At 47.4% G+C, this 17858-nt stretch overlaps 1 protein-coding gene across 5 annotated transcripts in view; it reads left to right on the forward strand.

Moving 5' to 3' along the window:
- Positions 1–17858, forward strand: part of LOC135904559 (echinoderm microtubule-associated protein-like CG42247) — a 172013-nt gene that overhangs the window by 77271 nt on the left and 76884 nt on the right. For all 5 annotated transcript variants that reach the window (XM_070534615.1, XM_065435414.1, XM_070534616.1 and 2 more), the window contains 4 exons: positions 4512–4601; positions 8147–8284; positions 15141–15287; positions 16670–16795. In XM_070534615.1, the coding sequence (XP_070390716.1) occupies positions 4512–4601; positions 8147–8284; positions 15141–15287; positions 16670–16795 (501 nt within the window). The remainder of the gene's footprint in view (positions 1–4511; positions 4602–8146; positions 8285–15140; positions 15288–16669; positions 16796–17858) is intronic.

Raw genomic sequence — 17858 nt, forward strand, 5'->3', positions numbered from 1 at the left:
GTAATTAGATTCGCCTTAAATACAAACATAAGTGACCTCGTATAAACGAGAAAAGCATTTGGTTGTGCTGTCCAAACAACGCCGCGGATTACTGCCCTATATGCTTGCCTCGGCGGTTACGTAAATTTGACGTCAGGAAAGGGGAACAAAATAAGAATGGAATAGGTCCCAGCATTGATTACTTACGATTTATTTATTATGATAACGTCCAATCTTGACAACATGTTTGTCGCCGGCCTGTGCACAACGTTAAATTGTGCAAAATAAGGGATGTTGATGGGGAGTGGGTACTTAGAGCTAATATTCAAATTGTTACTGGACGCAGAGTTTTAGTTTGCAGAAAATAGAAGAGGAACAATAGAGAGGATTAACACTTACGCACGCGCGCACACGCACGCACGGACGGACGGAAGGACGCCCGCACGCAAAACGCCAATGGCAACGAGAAGAACGGGGACAACAATGCGCAATCTGCAATATGAAAAGAAGCATAAATAACTACTCAAGAAAAAGAATGGAATAAGAGTTCATGCAGACGCCATCGAAAATGAATCCTATTCGCTGTTGGCGATGTCCTCTTTCGTCGGCATCGGATGCGAGTAGTCGCACAATCGTTCTCTCGCACTCGGCGCTAAATCACGTGAACCTGAAGCGCATGCCTAATGGGAGTGGCTCTTTGCAGCCAGGCCAGTATGGTGCTTCCTGCTGGGCAATCTTACTTCTAAATATGCCTTTGCCTATTCTCTGGTGACTTTTTTCTGTGGAATCTTGCTTTAAATATGCCTTTGCCTAATCACTGGGGTCGTTTTGATGGGAGATCTTGCTTCTAAATGGGCCGTTGCGTACACTACAAAGGCTGACGTGCCTTGCTTCCGTTTAAAATTCCGTCCAAATGGGATCATAGCGACCGTTACAGACCTTGTAAAGGCGATAAAAGTAAGTTTTTTATCGTCAGTGGCTGTCCCGTGCCACTGAGGCGCGCGTAACATAAGGGTTGCCGCTTAGCACTGTTAAGGCCGTCGGGGACAGGATGAGTATGCGCCACATAGGCACGCTCGGCCTATGCGCCTACCAGCCATGAAAAAGAACTGCAGTGTCACGTGCAAGTGAATATTTTAGAATAAAAGGAATTTTCAGTAACAGCGTGTCATTAATCATTGGTCTGCGGCCACTAAGGCGGGATCTGCCTAAGTCCCCATTTCCCGCTGCCCCACTCCGCTCTTCGCTCCCCTTGGCAGGAACCCTCTATGTCAGGCCTGGTGGTGAATCACACGAAGATAACATCTACTGCAAAAGTGAAAGGCTAAAATAATATTTTTCTTATTTTATTTTATTGCACCCTCAAGATCGAAGTATTATGGAGAGGAGTGGGCAAAAAATATACACAAGTAAATAACACATAGTAAAAATGGTTAGTTATTACAGCCAATTTATTAGTTAATTGTATCCAGGACTGATGGTGTCTGATAAAGCCGAACGAAACTTCGAGTTGTCCTTGATTGCGACAACTGCTCCTGGAGGTGGTTCCATTCCTCAGAGGTCCTAGGAATAAAGGATTCGTTCAGGTTCTGATACGGCATTGAATGATTCCAACCTTATGGTTACGATAAATGCGAGAGGAAATGTAGGTAAGAGAAAATATAAGATTATCATGCTGGTAGGAATTGTGGAAATGTAGTTTGTGAAATAAAGCAATCCGAAAGCAGTTACGCCGGGCTGACTGAGGAGCAAGTAGCAAAGAGTTTTCCATGGCAGTTACACTTGATGTTCAGTTTTAATTGCTATGAATGAAACGCGCGGTATCGTTTTGGATTAGTTCAAGTAATGCAGAAATAAAAGAAAACATTGCTGCCTCTCCCGTAATCGAGAGTAGATGTAAGGATGAAAGGGCAACTGGCAAAGGAGACTGGTTGCAGATGATACCAATCGCATTCTTAAAATGTGTGTAGTGCATGTTCACAACGGTCCGCCCCACCACACCACTCCGCACCATGCCATACAGTGCACTGGTCCTTATGCACGCGACCCAGATAGAAGAAGAAAACTGACTGAAGGCCGCACGACAGGCAGCTAAAGACATCAGGAAGACAGACTGCACTGCCTAGGTAGAAGAATGAATTGTATTTTGGGGTTTTACGTGCCAAAACCACGATTTGATTATGAGGCACGCTGTAGTGGAGCACTCCAAATTAATTTTGACCACCAGAGGATCTTTAACGTGCCACCAATGCACGGGGGACGGGTTTTTTTGCATTTCGCCTCCATCGAAATGCTGCTGCCGGGATTTGATCCCACCACCTCGTGCATAGCAGCGCAACACCATAACCACTAAGCCACCGCGGCGGCTAGAAGCGCCTGAAGGAGACGCCACGCAGCATGGCGCCATCTCTCGAGGCGACGCAAAGCCCGCGCCACGGAACTCAAGGACCGCTGGCGTTGAGCGCTCAGCGCCAAAAGATGACAATGAAGAGTATTGTGCCCTGTATCTGCCTTTTGAACGTTGCTTTTTGGAAGGGAGAAATAAAATTTCAGCGTACTAGAAGTTACAGCTTGAGTGATATTCTGAAAAAACATCACGAAGAACGCGAAAGCAATATCTCTTGTAACTTGTTTGGGAAGTAACTAGCGTATGTAATGCGGTCGTTTACAGAGGGTTGGACACCAGGGACCGCACTTTTTAATGTTTTGACTGGGTGCCTGGACGATCTCGTTTTGTTCTTGCAACTTGCCGGGATGTTCTCGTTTGATTGTCTAGATAACGGCGCTGGCTTTTAGCTCAAGGTCATCTGAAGGTCGCCGACAAGGGGAGCTAAAAGCATTGCATGGTTAAAAATTGTCAAACGCGCGATTTGAACTATGGACTCACGAGTAATGAGTGCAGTGCTGTGACCGCTACGCTACGGAATACAAAGGAAGGGGCAAATTATTCCGGAGTATTTAGCCGCTATTGTGTGCTGAAGCTCGGCTTGGAACAAATGGAGCAAAGCTCGTTCTCACGAGTTGTACTGCGGTACCAAGGCAAAAAATGCACCCCGAAGGAAGATTCCCCAGCGATAAGCTCCCAGATTTAACTTGTGGGGAACTGTGCGAGGACGGGACAATAAAGGAAACAAACACGAGCGCAGAATATCAACATACGATTTACTTGAAAATGCACAGACCATATATACTGACGCGCGAATGCACACGTGGCTAGCCGGGGAATGAGTCTATCTGCTATCTAAGGTAGCCAAGCTCCTTCTCTGTTAGATCGATTGATGGGGTGCTGATGCATTTGTCTCTTCTGTGGATTGCGTGGGCTTCAAATATTTCGCGCGTGAGGCGATTCTTGCATGTTTTCAGTATAGTGCTGAGCGCAAAGCCTACTTTGCAACCACTGCACATCAACACGTGCAAAGCCAGATTGCTTCCTTGGCCGGTTATGAGCGAGCATGCCTGCTCTCTGAGGCGGTCATTAACACAACGCCCCGTCTGCCCGATATAGGAGAGACCGCATGACAGAGGGACGTTGTACACAACATTGCTTCAGCAATACACACATTTCTTCACCTGCTTCTCCCTACACATTTAGATCATCCCATCGTCTCGGATGCCCAGCTTGCATAAACGTGCTACTTTGTTGGGCGCCGAGAAAACAACCCGCACCTCGGCCCTTCCAGCAATTTTCTTGATGTGATGTGAAATCTTATGAATGTACGGTTTCAAGTACTTATGAATGTACTGCTTCAAGTCGCAAGTTGGCCGGCAACGATCAGCGTGCTTCCCGTAATTTTCGCTGCGCAGCGTTACCGAGAAACTTGTTCAAGAAATGCAAATTGGAAGACCAATGCACTATACCACCAATGACAAGTGGAATACCACGGTCGTACCGTACATTAATAAGATTTCCCATCACATCAAGAAAATTACTTGAAGGGCCCGGGGTGCAACCTCGCTGCAAAGAACCACTCCCGTGCAAAATGAAGAGAGAGAGAGAGAGCATCGGAGAAAGGGAAATCAAAGGTCTCCGTGTGGCACTACGAAGCGCGCGTAAGCGGAAGGGTGATCTCCGTTTCTCCGTGTACGGTGGCATCATTCGGTCAAATTCGGAAAACTGCCAGGGTAGCCGAAGAAAGGCATTCGATTGAAGTAGGACGAGGCTAAAGCCAGATGAATATTAATTTGATGTTTTATCATTATCTCTCAGGAACGCTGTTAAAGGCTTCAGAGCTAGTCGTGTGCGCTAATGCGTTGTTCTATGGTCCGATAATTTTTTCCACATTAAAAGGACGGATATCAAGTTAATTTATTGGTGTTCTCAAAACACCTTCCGATAGCTCGTATGCCGGAAAGCATATTCGGAGGTTGCTGCGCTGTTTTCATCTTGTCTATTTGCGAATTCGGTATATTGTTGTTCTAATTTACGTCGGCATTATAGTTTTTGTTAGTGTAGCTTTATGTATACATAGTATCAGGAAGCCCACTGAGTAGATCTGTGCCTTATTCTGCCATCAAATGGGTCCTTCTTTCAGGGCGTGCTCTTAGTTGCTGTCGACTCCAGCCACGACCACGAGCTCTCATTATGGGACTGGCAGAAAAACGAGATCCTTGGAAGAGCTGTTGTAAGTTCATCCTCTGTTCAATTTTTTCTTACTTCTAAGAATACAAGAGGTCGAGAATTTGCATTGTTTAAATATGGATAAATTTACCATCTGAAATCGCACGCCAACTGCGTTTAACGTGCAAACGCATAAATAAAGCAAAATTTTCAGCTTCATTTGATGGAATGAGTAAATACTGGGGCAAGTCTCGCGAACTGTGTGTACCGATGTTACGCGAGACATTTTGCAGGTATCTGATTATAAAGCATCATTTGAGAGACGACTGCAAAGGGTTACTGACAGAAGAACATGCTGGTGCAGAAGGTGAGCCAGTGTGACGCGAGGGTGTGTGCGACAATAGCAGCAAGGCGACGGTAACAACGATAGCATGGATGCGGTGACATGATGACAGATTTGTTGCTCTCCTTCAAAGGCACATTGTAGTGCCGCACAAGGAATAACATTAATCTCAGGCAATGCACACGTTCAAAAGATATGCCCAAGTGCAAACGCCAAATCAGACGTCGACGCAGCGACGTCACGAAGGCAATGACTGATGCTTGTTGAGAGAATGACGGGGATGAGAGGTGCATTCGGGCACGGAGAAGACCCTATCTGAATACGTTGCGGTATTCTATACCCCTTTGGTCACAGTGGCGCATTTCCATTCAGGAGAAGTGGACAGAAATGTGAGCGTATCCAGTAGCACAAACCCAGTAACAGAAGAATGGGATAACCTAAATATAACGAATTTAGGAAAATCAAGGAAGGCGTTGGATATCACGCACTGGTCTATTAAATTGTTTGTGTGCTTTAGATATACCCATATCAGAGAACATCATATGTATATTTCATATGTCGTGCTTTATTGTTTGATTACAAAAACAGAGGCGCGCTCACTGGAAGTTCCTTGGTCAAAATTTCGCGCTATAAAAGCGGGTGTATCCGGCGGCAAATGCCGTAATAGTGTAGCACAAACATAAGAAATTATATTGTGGGTTTTTACTTGTCAAAACCACTTTCTGATTATGAGGCACACCGTAGTGGAGGACTCCGAAAATTTCGACCACCTGGGGCTATTTAACGTGCACCTAAATCTAAGTACACGGGGGTTCTCGCATTTCGCCCCCATCTAAGTGCGGCCGCTGTGGCCAGGATTCGATCCCGCGACCTCGTGCTCAGCAGCCGAACACCATAGCCACTGAGCAACCCCGGCGGGTAAACATAAGAAATCAAAGAAGGCGTTGACTAACATGCTAGCAGTATTTCATTGAGGGGCCTATGTTCACATTGTATGTACAGCGTTGTACTCACTGGCGCTATTTGGTCGGCCGGAACGGAACCAAACAAACCGGTCCGCCATATCAACTCGGGAAATGTTTCGTATTCATGGGGGAGTTTCGACAATAACGGAGCCAGAGCTGCCGTCGGTACTCAGAAAGAAAACAAGAAAACGAGGCTTGATTTCTGAGCACGTGCGTCGCCCACGCATGCGCAGTGATATCTCTTTAGTGCAGCCAAGCCACACAACTATTTCGGCTATTTTTACAACGTTACACTAATTGGAATGCACTTAAGTTTGAAAATAAAATGACCTAGAATGTTTGTCCGTAAATAAATGTTATATTTTGGGCGCGGTAGTTTGCAGAGGCGTGTGCGTACATAGACGTGTAAGCAATGTATACGTACTGGTAAAGTGAGAGAAAATTATGGAAATAAAGAAAGGCAGACAGTTTAACCAAGAGACAGCCCAGTTGGCTGCAAGAGAACTGGGGTTAAATGATGACTAAAGGGAGAGAAAATAGTGTGTAGAAACCATCGACGTTGATTGTTATGCAAGCGACTAGCCCGAACGAACGAACGCTCGAACGAACTAACCCTTTCCTTGCAGACTCCGACTATCAGTTAACCACGAAATCGGGCGAACGAGGCAAAGACAGCTATTTGCTTTGAACACAGTGTTCACAGAATGCAAGCACACTCTTGCGTAAGCGTTAATCGTTCAGCTGGTCACCATCGGTCACATCTGCTGCGAGGCTTCCAGAAAGGCAGCAGCGCAGCTTTGTGGTGCATCGCAAACGCTCGAGGCTGTGGTCCGCAGATGTTCGGATCTGTAAACATGCGTCACGCGGCAGCTGAACGTCCTTGGACGGCCGTGCACCGCCTCTGCACTGCGCACATTCAGGGCGCGTGCCTGCGGTTTACCCATTCTGAATTCCCATAAGGTTCGCATTGACGGTGCCATGTGCGCGCTTTTCTTCCCCTCTTTCTTCCCACCTGAACATGTGCTGGAGCAGCATGCTGAGCACTTGGCTGCGCTAATCTTTCCATTTAACGTCAGGCGTTTTCGTCACACGAACTGCTATAGTTTTCGTTGAGTAAACTGCAGCGTAGCGTTAGCATCTTCAAGACGTCCTAGTGGACAGCGGTCTCGATAAGACTTTGAAAAGCCGGGTTGTGTCGCGATGTGTCCATTCTGGGCTCATTGTGCTCTGTTCTTTGTGTTGTGCTGAACTGAGCTCTAAACATTCCTAATAACACACGGAGAGCGGCCTCCAGTGCATGGACTTATTAGGTGTTGCATGTTCGTTGGGACATCTGCCGCCGCAACCACATTCTTTTTCGAAGGGCTACCATTTATTCTTGCTCTCCAGCAAAGAGATATGGCGTAGCTGAGGCATTTTCTTCCTCAGTCGCTCTACAGCGTCTATTTTACGAAAAAAGAGAAAACCACAGTTCTATCTTGCATGTGATTATTTTGCATGCATATCTTTGCAAGAAGCTCTAGCTGCTCTTACATGAACAACGCGTCCAGACATTGCCTACGGACTGCACGCACTCTTGCGGAATCGCGCTTGATTTCCATATCACGTACTCCGCCTAAACAGACCTCTAAGGGGCGTAAAATAGATTTATGTCGATCGGAAGTTTAGTTTAGACGAAGGACGCAAAAATAACGAAAAATCGTTTTATTTCAAAAGCGTCGAGTGTTTTAATTTCACTGCGGGGAAAAAAAAAGACGTGATTGTGCTCTGCTTGGAATATCACCGCTTCTTTCGCACAATGTATTTAGTTATGTGCTCTCATTTTTTTACTGTCGCTATCACTATTCACAAACAAAAGCGAAAACTGGGGAACGTGAACGCTGCAGAGCAGCCGCAACTGGCCGATTTTCCGGACTCTTTTCTATCACGATCTGACATTCTTGCCAACGTACTCCTGTTCGGTATGAAGTGTGACAACCGATAAGCTAGGTGCAGTCTCGGGTTTCTGTTCTGTTAAACCGGATCGAGTTAAAAAAAAGCATACCGTTTAAACGAAGTTTGTCGACGTTGTTCCCATAATTGGGCCAACCAACATTGGTACACGCGTTTATCTGGCATTACCCTTTACGCGAGTTTTGTTTATCCGCAGTCCACTGTACTTAGTTGGCATAATCTTATGCTTCTGCTGTTGTGCTTGTAATCTCCATGTATTTAATAGCTTAATAACCACTTCCACGGTCCACCTTTGTGGAACAGAGAAGCTCAAGGAACTTCTAAGTACCGTCCGACTGTCGCCCACAGGCCAACCCGGCCCCCGTGCTTGGCTGTCACTTCCCGCCGTCCGAAAACGAGCTGCTCCTGACCTTCGGCGTGCAGCACCTGTGCTTCTGGAGGAAGGGAAAAGAGAACTATCTCGATAGGCTGGACGCCATCACCGCCGTGAGTATATGGGACGACGCTCACCTTGGGAACTTTAGAATGCGTATTTGCCAGTCTTGAAATTTACCGAATTTTACTGTATCTGAAGTTTAGAGTGCCTGTTTATCCGTTTCGTCTTCACAGGCAGCGAAATAGTTCAGCCCCATCACGTTACGTGTAGAGCAGAGCAATTGTGCGCTTCTGCTCTGTGACGCCAAGTCTTTGATTGGGGACGCACTCTCAGTCGACACGCTTTGCCAAATGCTGGGGCTTCTAGTTAAGCGGTTAAGCGTTAGTTAATGGGCTGTCGGTCTGTGGCTCACTGTAGCTTCGATATGTTCAAATGTGAGCGCGTGCATGAGCACATATGAACTACTTGATGGTGACGCGTTACACTGCAAAAAGCGCGATATAATTCGGCTCTAGCGGACTCGTGGCCGAACACAATGCATGAATCGTTTGTTAACCAGAGGCCACTCTTAGCGGGAGTACCCTGCGTGGTCACAAGGGCAGCGGTGGAGTCAGTACTACGCAAAGTCGAATGGAAGCTAAAGGCCGACTGGTCCCATGTGTTCTCCGCACCGTAGAAGTTGCGCCCAGTCACCTCTGTAGCATAATGCAAGAAACGTGGAATGCCTGCCACGCATCGAATGTCCCACATGAGTTGTCTGCGAGGTTCCCCGCACTTGTACGAAGACCTTCGTCGGCTAGACAGACGTCGTATCAACAATCTTGGAGGCGTGCGTTCACCATGGCTAATTGCGGCTTACGCATGTGTGAAGGACGTTGCGAAATATTATTTTAGAGAGCAGTCGGGACTCGAGACACTACTGACAAGTGAACCGCATTGATTTATTTGTCTTTGTTACATTGAAAAATGTTTTAACTTCCATCACCAGCTTTTTCATGGCATGTGATCCTGTAATCAATATACAGTGATGAGATGAGGAAATCAGCTACTACTCGCATACACATAAGGAAAATCATTTAGCGTAAACACGCTTGAATTGCTGAGCTATTTAGCAGACATGACAAGACATTTGAAAGATTGTGCACATAAGTGTTCAGGCCAAGACAGTAACTAATCGTAGCAAACAATGGAGTATGTTATGTAAGTTTCTGTCAGAAAGGTTAGGATGCATTCATACACTTGCACAATGAGTGCAGAATGCATAACAAATACAAGTTATACAATAAATCGCCGGCATATTCGTCTATTTTGAGGTCTTCTGTCTAACGCACTTAAAGATAAGTTATTACGGCTGGCATTTTGTGAAATCAGTATAAAACGTTCGTGGGTTCAACGTTCTTCCTGTTCAGCACTACGACCGTCTCGTTTGCTCCTAATTGCGTCGTGCATCACATTGGAAGTCCCACGACATCTTGATTAAGCTGATAATGATCACGGTATACCGCTGCTATACAGCAGCAGCTGCGGCCTCCGCATAGACACCGCGATGCGACAGCCATGCCGTGTGGACGACGAGCCACCGCATCGATAGAGTGTGCTGGCGACTGTTTCCGGTACCGCATGTTGGGCTTTCCAGTACGTATTGGGGCGACCCAGCGCTGGCGTTTACGCCTTATTTTTATCACAATTCATCGGGCGCACGTGGGAAACTGAGGTCGTGATTCAGTTTGTTCGTGCAAGGCAGGCTGTTTTTTCTTTCGTGCATACTGAAACATGAACGTGGCTTGACATAGTTCGTCTCCTGGCGTCTAAGTTGTGACGCTGTGGTAAAAAAAAAATTGTCAATTTTATATGAAAGCTATGGAAATTAAATGTAATCACATTCTTTCACATTATATTTCAGAAAATGGTGCTGCGTAATATGTCTCACAATTGGTGAGTGCGTTACAGGTTTCAGCAATTTGACGACTCGCACATATCGCTTTCAGAAACCATAGTTTTCCTTGTCTAGTGCCCTTAGCCCAAATATCACTCATACTTGAAATTTGACAAAGCAGCCGCATAAACGGGCATTTAACACGGTCCCGAGTGTGATTAGCAATGCTCGATTGCCTCGGCTGGATCCCGTACTTGAATATCTGCTCGCTATAGGAAGGCAATTCGTGTGCGTCGCCGAAGCGTTATGTTCTTCGCCGTCTACTCCATGGCCAAATTAGGAATGAAGCTGGCAGCTATCCGGCAAGTAGCTCCGTATGCTGACTGTTCGAGTACACTATTAATCGCAAGAAATTCGTGAAAGCACGTTGAATTTTGACAATTTTTGACCCAAGTATGAGCATACTTGTTGAAAGCTCGTTTTGGCGGAGCCAAGGAATACACGTTTTCACAGCTTGAGAATGGAGAGCCGACTGGCCTTATTCAAAAGTAAAAGCAGCCTCCCAGCACACTCTCTTTTAGTAAAAGGAGGTTTGCCGAGTGGCAATGATGGCGCCGCTCTTCGGTTCCAAGAAAGTGCAGTGGGCAATGACCCCTACGGCGGGGGCAACGAAGTGACAGACGGGGACTACAAGGGCTCACCCCTCTAGAATGCCGGGGGCTTAGGTGTGAATGGCGGAAGGAACGAAGAGTTGATGCTTAAGATTGGCTGGTTTCACGCAGTCACACGACTATCTCTTCTTTGCCGCGAACGTCGACCTTCAAGGTTTTTTCTGAACGCGAAACCACACGACAGGGGCATTCATAGGAAGGAGTCAGTGGTGGCTTGATAGAGACGCGCCGCAGAAAGACGTGCGTGATTGAGTCCATTATCAGGAAGCTAAACACAGCCTGCCCACGGGCGATACGTGGGGATGTAGGTTGAAGCTGGTCGAGCAGGTAATGTAGCCTCTCTAATGTTGAATTCCAATGGCGGAGTCGGAGCAAGTTTTTCTGCTCGTTTCGGAGCAAGTTTGTTCCAATGACAGAGTGAGGGCGGGATTAAGGTGTTCCAATGAGAGTCAGAGGGGATTCAGAGCAGGAGTCACTCCGTGGAGGAGAAAAACATGCTCCGCCAAAATCGGCGGTGTGGACCGGAACTCTGCGTGACGTATTTCCTTTACCACGTTTGTCTGCTGGGAGGCGCCACCGGTCACGACTCGCGAGGAAGCGAAAGCTGCTGCACGCTTGGCGAGATATCCATTCCGCACTTCTAAAAAAACAACAGGTGAACGGTGCTGAAGAGACAAGTGACCGGTGCGGCGGTGCTGGGAGCAAACATCGGAAGGAAATGACAACACGCGAGGCATCCTGGGTAACTCGGACATAGAAGTTCCGCTTCCGCCTTGCTCCGGCAGCGCAGCTTGTGTTGCACTCGCGGATTTCGAGGCGTTGCTCTACGCCAGAGTCGACTGCTCGCACGCGGAGTCCGTCGGCTGCTCCGACTCCGCCATTGGAATTCAACATAAGTGCTGCGCGGCCGTTGGCGGAGTGCCTTCTTGGGAGCCGAAAAACTGACCTGGAACGCGGATTGCTGGCCTATAGAGCATCTCGGCTGCGTTGACTCCGAGGTCATCCTTGAGTATTGTTCTCAGCCCCAGTAGTACGGGGGGTAGCCTTTCCACCCAGTGCTGTCTGTCGAGCGGGGCGGTCAATAACGCCTTCAGTTGTCGGTGGAGACGCCCAATCATGCCGTTGCTCTGTGGGGGGTAAGCCATGGTGGTATGAAGGGGCGCGCCGAGAAATCTCGCCAGGGCAGTAAAAGCTAACTTTCGAATTGTCGGCCTCGGTCAGTAGTCATGCGCAAACAGCAACCGTATCGCGACACCCATGTAGCAACAAATGCATCCGCCACTGTTTCGGCCGTGATGTCTTGCAGAGGCGTCTCCTCAGGCGACCTTGAGTACCGGTCGACACACGTGAGGAGGTACCTGAAGCGTTGGCAGGGCGGAGAAGGCCCTACCAAATCTAAATGCATGTGATCGTGATCGAAACGGCCCTCTAGTGGTCGAAACGCCCGCACTGCTCAACGCTTGTGCCAGGTCACTTTCATGGCTTGAAAGGCTTGACAACTTCTTGCCCAACTTCGACCATCTTTGCTGATCCCTGGTAAGATGAAGCGGTCTGTGACAAGCCTCTGTGTCGCTCTAATGTTGAGATGGCTTAGTCCGTGCAGTGAATCGAATATTGGCCGCCGAAAGTGATGGGGCACGAGCGGGCGAGGACCTGACTTCCATGTGTTGCATTTGACCTCCGCAAGCTGGAGCGATGAGCCTTCTTCCCGCAATTGGCACAGCCCGTGGTCGTTTTGTTGGGCAGAGGCTAGAGCTTCGAAATCCACAACGCCAGCAGGCACAGCGCCGATCCACGCCAGTGCGTCAGCTGCCTGATTTTTGGTCCGAGATATATGGCGGATGTTTGTAGAAAATTCGGAGGTAAAGGAAAGTTACCGAAACTCACGTTCTGAGTACGAGGAACTGTTGTTCCTGAAGATGGTGGGTAACGGCTTGCGATCGGCCAGAATGTAAAAGCTACAGCCTTCAGCGAAAAAAAGACGGAAATGCTTGACAGCGCAGTAGATGGCCATCATCTCCCTCCCGAAGGGGCTGTAGCGAGCTTCTGTAGGTTTGAGGCGCTTAGAGAAGAAGCGCAGTGGCCTCCGGTCTGTGCCATCATGCTGCTACAATACTGCATCCAATTCCGTGGTCGACTCGTCCACCATAAGGCGAGTTAGCGCGTCGGGCAACGGATGAATCGACAACACTACAGCCGCCAACCGCGTGTTCGCTTTCTGGAAGGAGTGTTCGTGCTCCGAGGACTGGCGGAAGTTTCATTTTTTCGGAGTCGTGACGCAGCAGGTCCGTAAGTAGCTGAAGAACTTGCGCACAAGATGGTATGAAGCGCCTGTGAAAATTTATGAGCCCCAGAAACTCGCGCAACCTTCGGAAGGAGGTTGGAGAGGGGAAGTCCTCGATTGTCCACACCTGTGATTCCAGTGGCTTGTGGAATGCGATGGCCGAGAAAACCCAGGGACTCAACTCCAAAAATGCATTTCTGGGTCTTTAATACGAGGCCGTATTCATCCAATCGCTCAAATGGAAGGCGAAGGTGCACTTTGTGGTCTTCAATGATCTGTGCGACTTACAACGAGATTGTCGTCTAGGTAGGCGAAAATGAACGGGAGTTCGCACGTAACCTTGTGCATCAACCTTTGAAAAGCTTGCGCCGCATTCTTCAAACCGTAATGCATACGGATAAACTCAAAGAAGTCATGTATGTGGGGAAGGGGATATTGATCCTGAGTAGTGACGGCATTGAAAGCTTGGTAATCACCACAAGGCCGCTAGTCGCCACTGTCCTACTTTGGAACCAGATGGAGAGGTGAAAACCAATTGCTGGGAGAAGGACGAATAACGCCGAGGTGAAAGCATGTGTTCGAACTCCTGGCGGTCGACTTCCAACCTCCATCCAGAGAGCCTCCGTGGCCTGGAGTGACAGGTTATTGACCGGAGCCCATACGACGCGATGGTAGTGTTCTTTACTGCGTGGATGAGGACTTGCGGCGTTGGCGATCTGCGGCCTTGGCGGGAACGATAGACAGCTAGGCTTCGGTGTCGACGCGGAGGCGGGTGCCGGTGATGCGGACGACTACGAAGAATAGGCGGCTTGAGCGAGGGCCGATGTCCCATGCCGTCGTTAGCGACTGGCCGGTGCGTTTCCCGTCCACGAACAGGGCTGGGTGTAGCGACATGCTTGTTCGCGAATGCGGCGTTGGTACCAGCACAACTGCCGCGGTGAGTGTCTAGGTGCGCTGCGAGACTGTGAAGGCGAATGGTTGCGCCGAAGTTGATTGCCAATGTCGGCACCCGTCGTCAGCTTCTCTAGTGGTAAGGCGGTCAACTGTTTCCTCCAGGCGCGAGAGTAGGTCTTCTGGTTCTGAGACTCTCGCAGCGGCGAAAGGTAACCGTGCCGCAGACGAGCAATCGCATATGGTGTCAGCCAGCGCAGCTAGCCGATCGAGACTCGTCTCGTCGGAACCCGCCAGTATCATGCGTACGGACTGTGGGAGGCGTTGCAAGAACAGCTCGTGCGAAGTTGGAAGATCTCTCTCATTTGCGAAGTCCTCACCCAGCAGCTGACGTAACCGGTGCAGGAGTTGTGACGAACGTTGGTCGCCAAGTTCCTTGGAGAGGAGCTGTTGGAGTTTACCTTGTTGCGATGGCTCGAGTCGCTGCAGGACCGTGCGTTCCAGGTCGTCGTATACTGTGGCCGAAGGCGTACCAGCTAGGAAGCCGTCTATGGCATCGGCGATGTCGGAGGGTAGTGAGGCCACGATGTGCAGGTACTTTGCTGTCTGTGAAGTGATGCGCGTAGTTGAAAACGGGTCTCTACTTCTATAAACCAAACTCGAGGATTCTTGGTCCGAAATCTGGGAAGCTGAAGCTCTGCGGCGATGACAGGAGACGTAATCGTGGTGTCGCCTCTGTCAACAGGAGTAGGACCAGCGTCTTCCACGGGTAGCGTTCGAAATAAACGTAAATGTCCTAGGTCACCACTTGTTGGCAGCTCGGTTTGGCGGAGGCGAGGAATACACGTTTTGACAGCTTGAGAACTAAGAGTCGACTGGCTTTATTCAAGAGTAAAAGCCGGTTTGCCGAGTGGCAGTGGTGGCACACTAGTCGGGCAGCCGCCTTTCGGTTCCAAGAAAGAGCAAGGGGCAATGACCCCTACGGCGAGGCAAACTGGATTTTCGGAGCAAAGGTAAATGAAGCCCACGGTGTCGACAACGGACGTTCGCTTCATGCTGATTGTATATTTCACCGACAATTTCGCACGCTTTCTTGGGGAAACAACTTCAGGAGCTGATACTAACCATGCTGTTGCTCCTTTCTGTGCTGAGATATGGCGATAGTGCACTAAAGAAGAGATGTGCGTCGACAAAGTGCAATACAATTTTCTGCAGCGTCTCTAATACTGTCGTTTCCCACACAGGAGCATGCACCGAAGACAATCACGGCCGTTGACTTCATGGGCACCGCAGGCTTTGTGACGGGCGACGACGCGGGGTACATCACCGTCTGGTCAGCTTCTAAGGAAGGGAGCTACTTCTTCATCAGCAAGGAATTCAGGGCGCATGAGGTGTGATCTCAGTCCCTTTCCCTGCGCTCTTGCACTTTGACTGGTTATGGGATCCCTTGACAGCTGTAAGTCAATCAAGGAGATACTTATTGACGAAAGTTCGAATATGGCAGTGTCGGTGTCATACGAACGATTACCGTACTATTTCAGGGCACAGTGTGCGTCAACGCAGCCTACTCCTTATCATACTACTGCCAGAGCAGTAGAGTGTGACTGTTTATAATTGCGCTTGAAGGTCCAAGAAGGAAGAACAAATGTTATATTCATATTCAATCCTGGAGACAGGAAAAAAAAAACAGCAGATTTGTGCGACATTCGGCATTCACAACCCAATTTTAAGCGATTATCTTTCTTTAGAGGAATCGTATTAGAGCAGTCATATCCCTATTGAAATTTTAAACATTAAGCTTTTCGATTGCATGACCCCTAACGTGCCTCTTATGATTCCCTTACCAATTAAGTTTGGTGCCGCACTAGACTGTCGCAGGACAAAGAGAAAACGTTCTTGTAGCACTTTGATAACGCTTTTGAATGCTGCAATAGGTAATTTTCTTGACATAAAAATTGTAACAGCTGAAACATGCAACCACAAAGTACCAAGGACGAGACACAAGCGCTTGTGTCTCGTCTTTGTTACTTTGTGGTTGCATGTGTTTGCGCTGTTACATTTTTTATGTCAAGTATGCACCAACTCGCCCAGAAAGAAGTTTTAATGAGGTAATTTTCTGCAATTAAGCCGCACTTTCAAAAATTTGCGCACACATCAACCGTAATGTGAACTTGGTGCTACACTCCACACCTCCCTAAAATATTTAGCAATCTTCACTTATCCCTTAATTAGCTTACCCACTTAACGTTTTAGCGTGCACCACCCTTAAAAATTTCCCTTTTCTCTCGAAAATTAAACACGCTGCGTCATATGGTTCTCCCAAAAGACATGTAAAAAGTGCGTATAATGTATTTGAGCCCTTGTTGTAGTACTAACAGTTTTTCTCTAAAAGTCTTACGCTAGAATTGACTTTTAAAGCGCATAAAATCCTGGCCGCGGTGGCCACCGTTCGACGAGGGTGAAATGCAAAGACAAAAAAAAATTAAGAACGTTAGATGCATATCATTAGCGAACATGGCCTACCATCCTTTTTTCCTCCCACTCTCTTCTGGAATCTTTTAATCCCATTCCCCATCCCTATACAGAGTAGCATGCCAGCGGTTACATACGCGCCGCTAAATTCTCTGTTTTTCTAATAAAGAGCCCTTCCCCCCTCTCTCTCTCTCTCTTTTCATGGCGTACCAACGGCAAACTGCACTCCCGAACGAAATGGTTACCGAATTTCGCAACTAGCATTTTCCCTGTGGCTTCATTTCTTTTGTATTTATCTCAGAACGACGTCAACGTCCTGCTGTTTCTGCCGCACAATCTACTAATATCGGCGTCGGCTGTGGACAGAGAAGATCAGATCAAGGCGTGGGATGCCGACAAGAAATTCCAGAAACTTGGCGTCACATCGGCAAGTATATCATTATATATATATATATATATATATATATATATATATATATATATATATATATATATATATATATATATATATATATATGCCTTCTGTAATTACACGAGTTTCTTCTGTTCGTGCAGCTCTGTCTGAAAGCAGATGGAGCACCCTGAATCTCTACAGAGACATGCTGACGCGCAAGAGCGGGAAAATCTGGCTTATTCGATTGCTACGATCAGTTCCTGCCATATTTGTACTTTATGTCCGACCGCGACTACTGATCGCATGATGTAAATATACTGCGGCACAGTGACACTTCGTGGCCCGCAAATTTCATGGCCCACATCATACGCCCTTGAGTCCTCTCTTTTTGTGAATGCTTTAAAGGGTCCTGCTTTGAACTACTTCGAGTGATTTTTGACGTCACATAGCAGAGCTTATTCACTCACACAAGTGTACACAGTCTACTAAAGCGACAATTGTATTTACTCATCAAAAATAAAGAAAATCAAACACACGCAAGCCCGCACACGCACATACACACACCAACAGGCAGATGGGGTTCTCCCGCGTTCTTTCATCGAAAGGTACAGTTTACCCCGTGATGTATACAGGCAATCAAAGATAAGTGCGTGTGAATAATCCCATTTATTTATTTATTTATTGAATGTTGTGGACCACTGACTGGGGGTCATTACAGGGAGGGCAAAATGAACATCAAGAAGGTACACTTAAAGAAACACTGATCTCTACACAACAATCAACAGGTAAAAAAGAAAGAATAAGCATCACATTCGTGGTAATACATATTCAAAGCCTGTTCAAAAGCTTTGACATCTTCTGAAGCAACAACAGACTTGTGCAAGTTGTTCCATATTTCAACTGCATAGGAAAAAAAATTAGAATCCAAATGTGTCACTATGGGCATTATTATGACTGAAAAACAATCATGAATTATTTATTCGCAGATTCCGTCTTTTTCGGGTGCGTAGATATTTGTGTATATCAATTTGAATTTGACCTTTGATTATCTGAAACAGGGATTTCATTCGATATTTCTTTCTGCGCATTTCCAATA

The sequence above is a fragment of the Dermacentor albipictus genome, chromosome 2 (assembly GCF_038994185.2).
Source record: "Dermacentor albipictus isolate Rhodes 1998 colony chromosome 2, USDA_Dalb.pri_finalv2, whole genome shotgun sequence".
Classification (NCBI taxonomy): Eukaryota; Metazoa; Arthropoda; class Arachnida; order Ixodida; family Ixodidae; genus Dermacentor; species Dermacentor albipictus.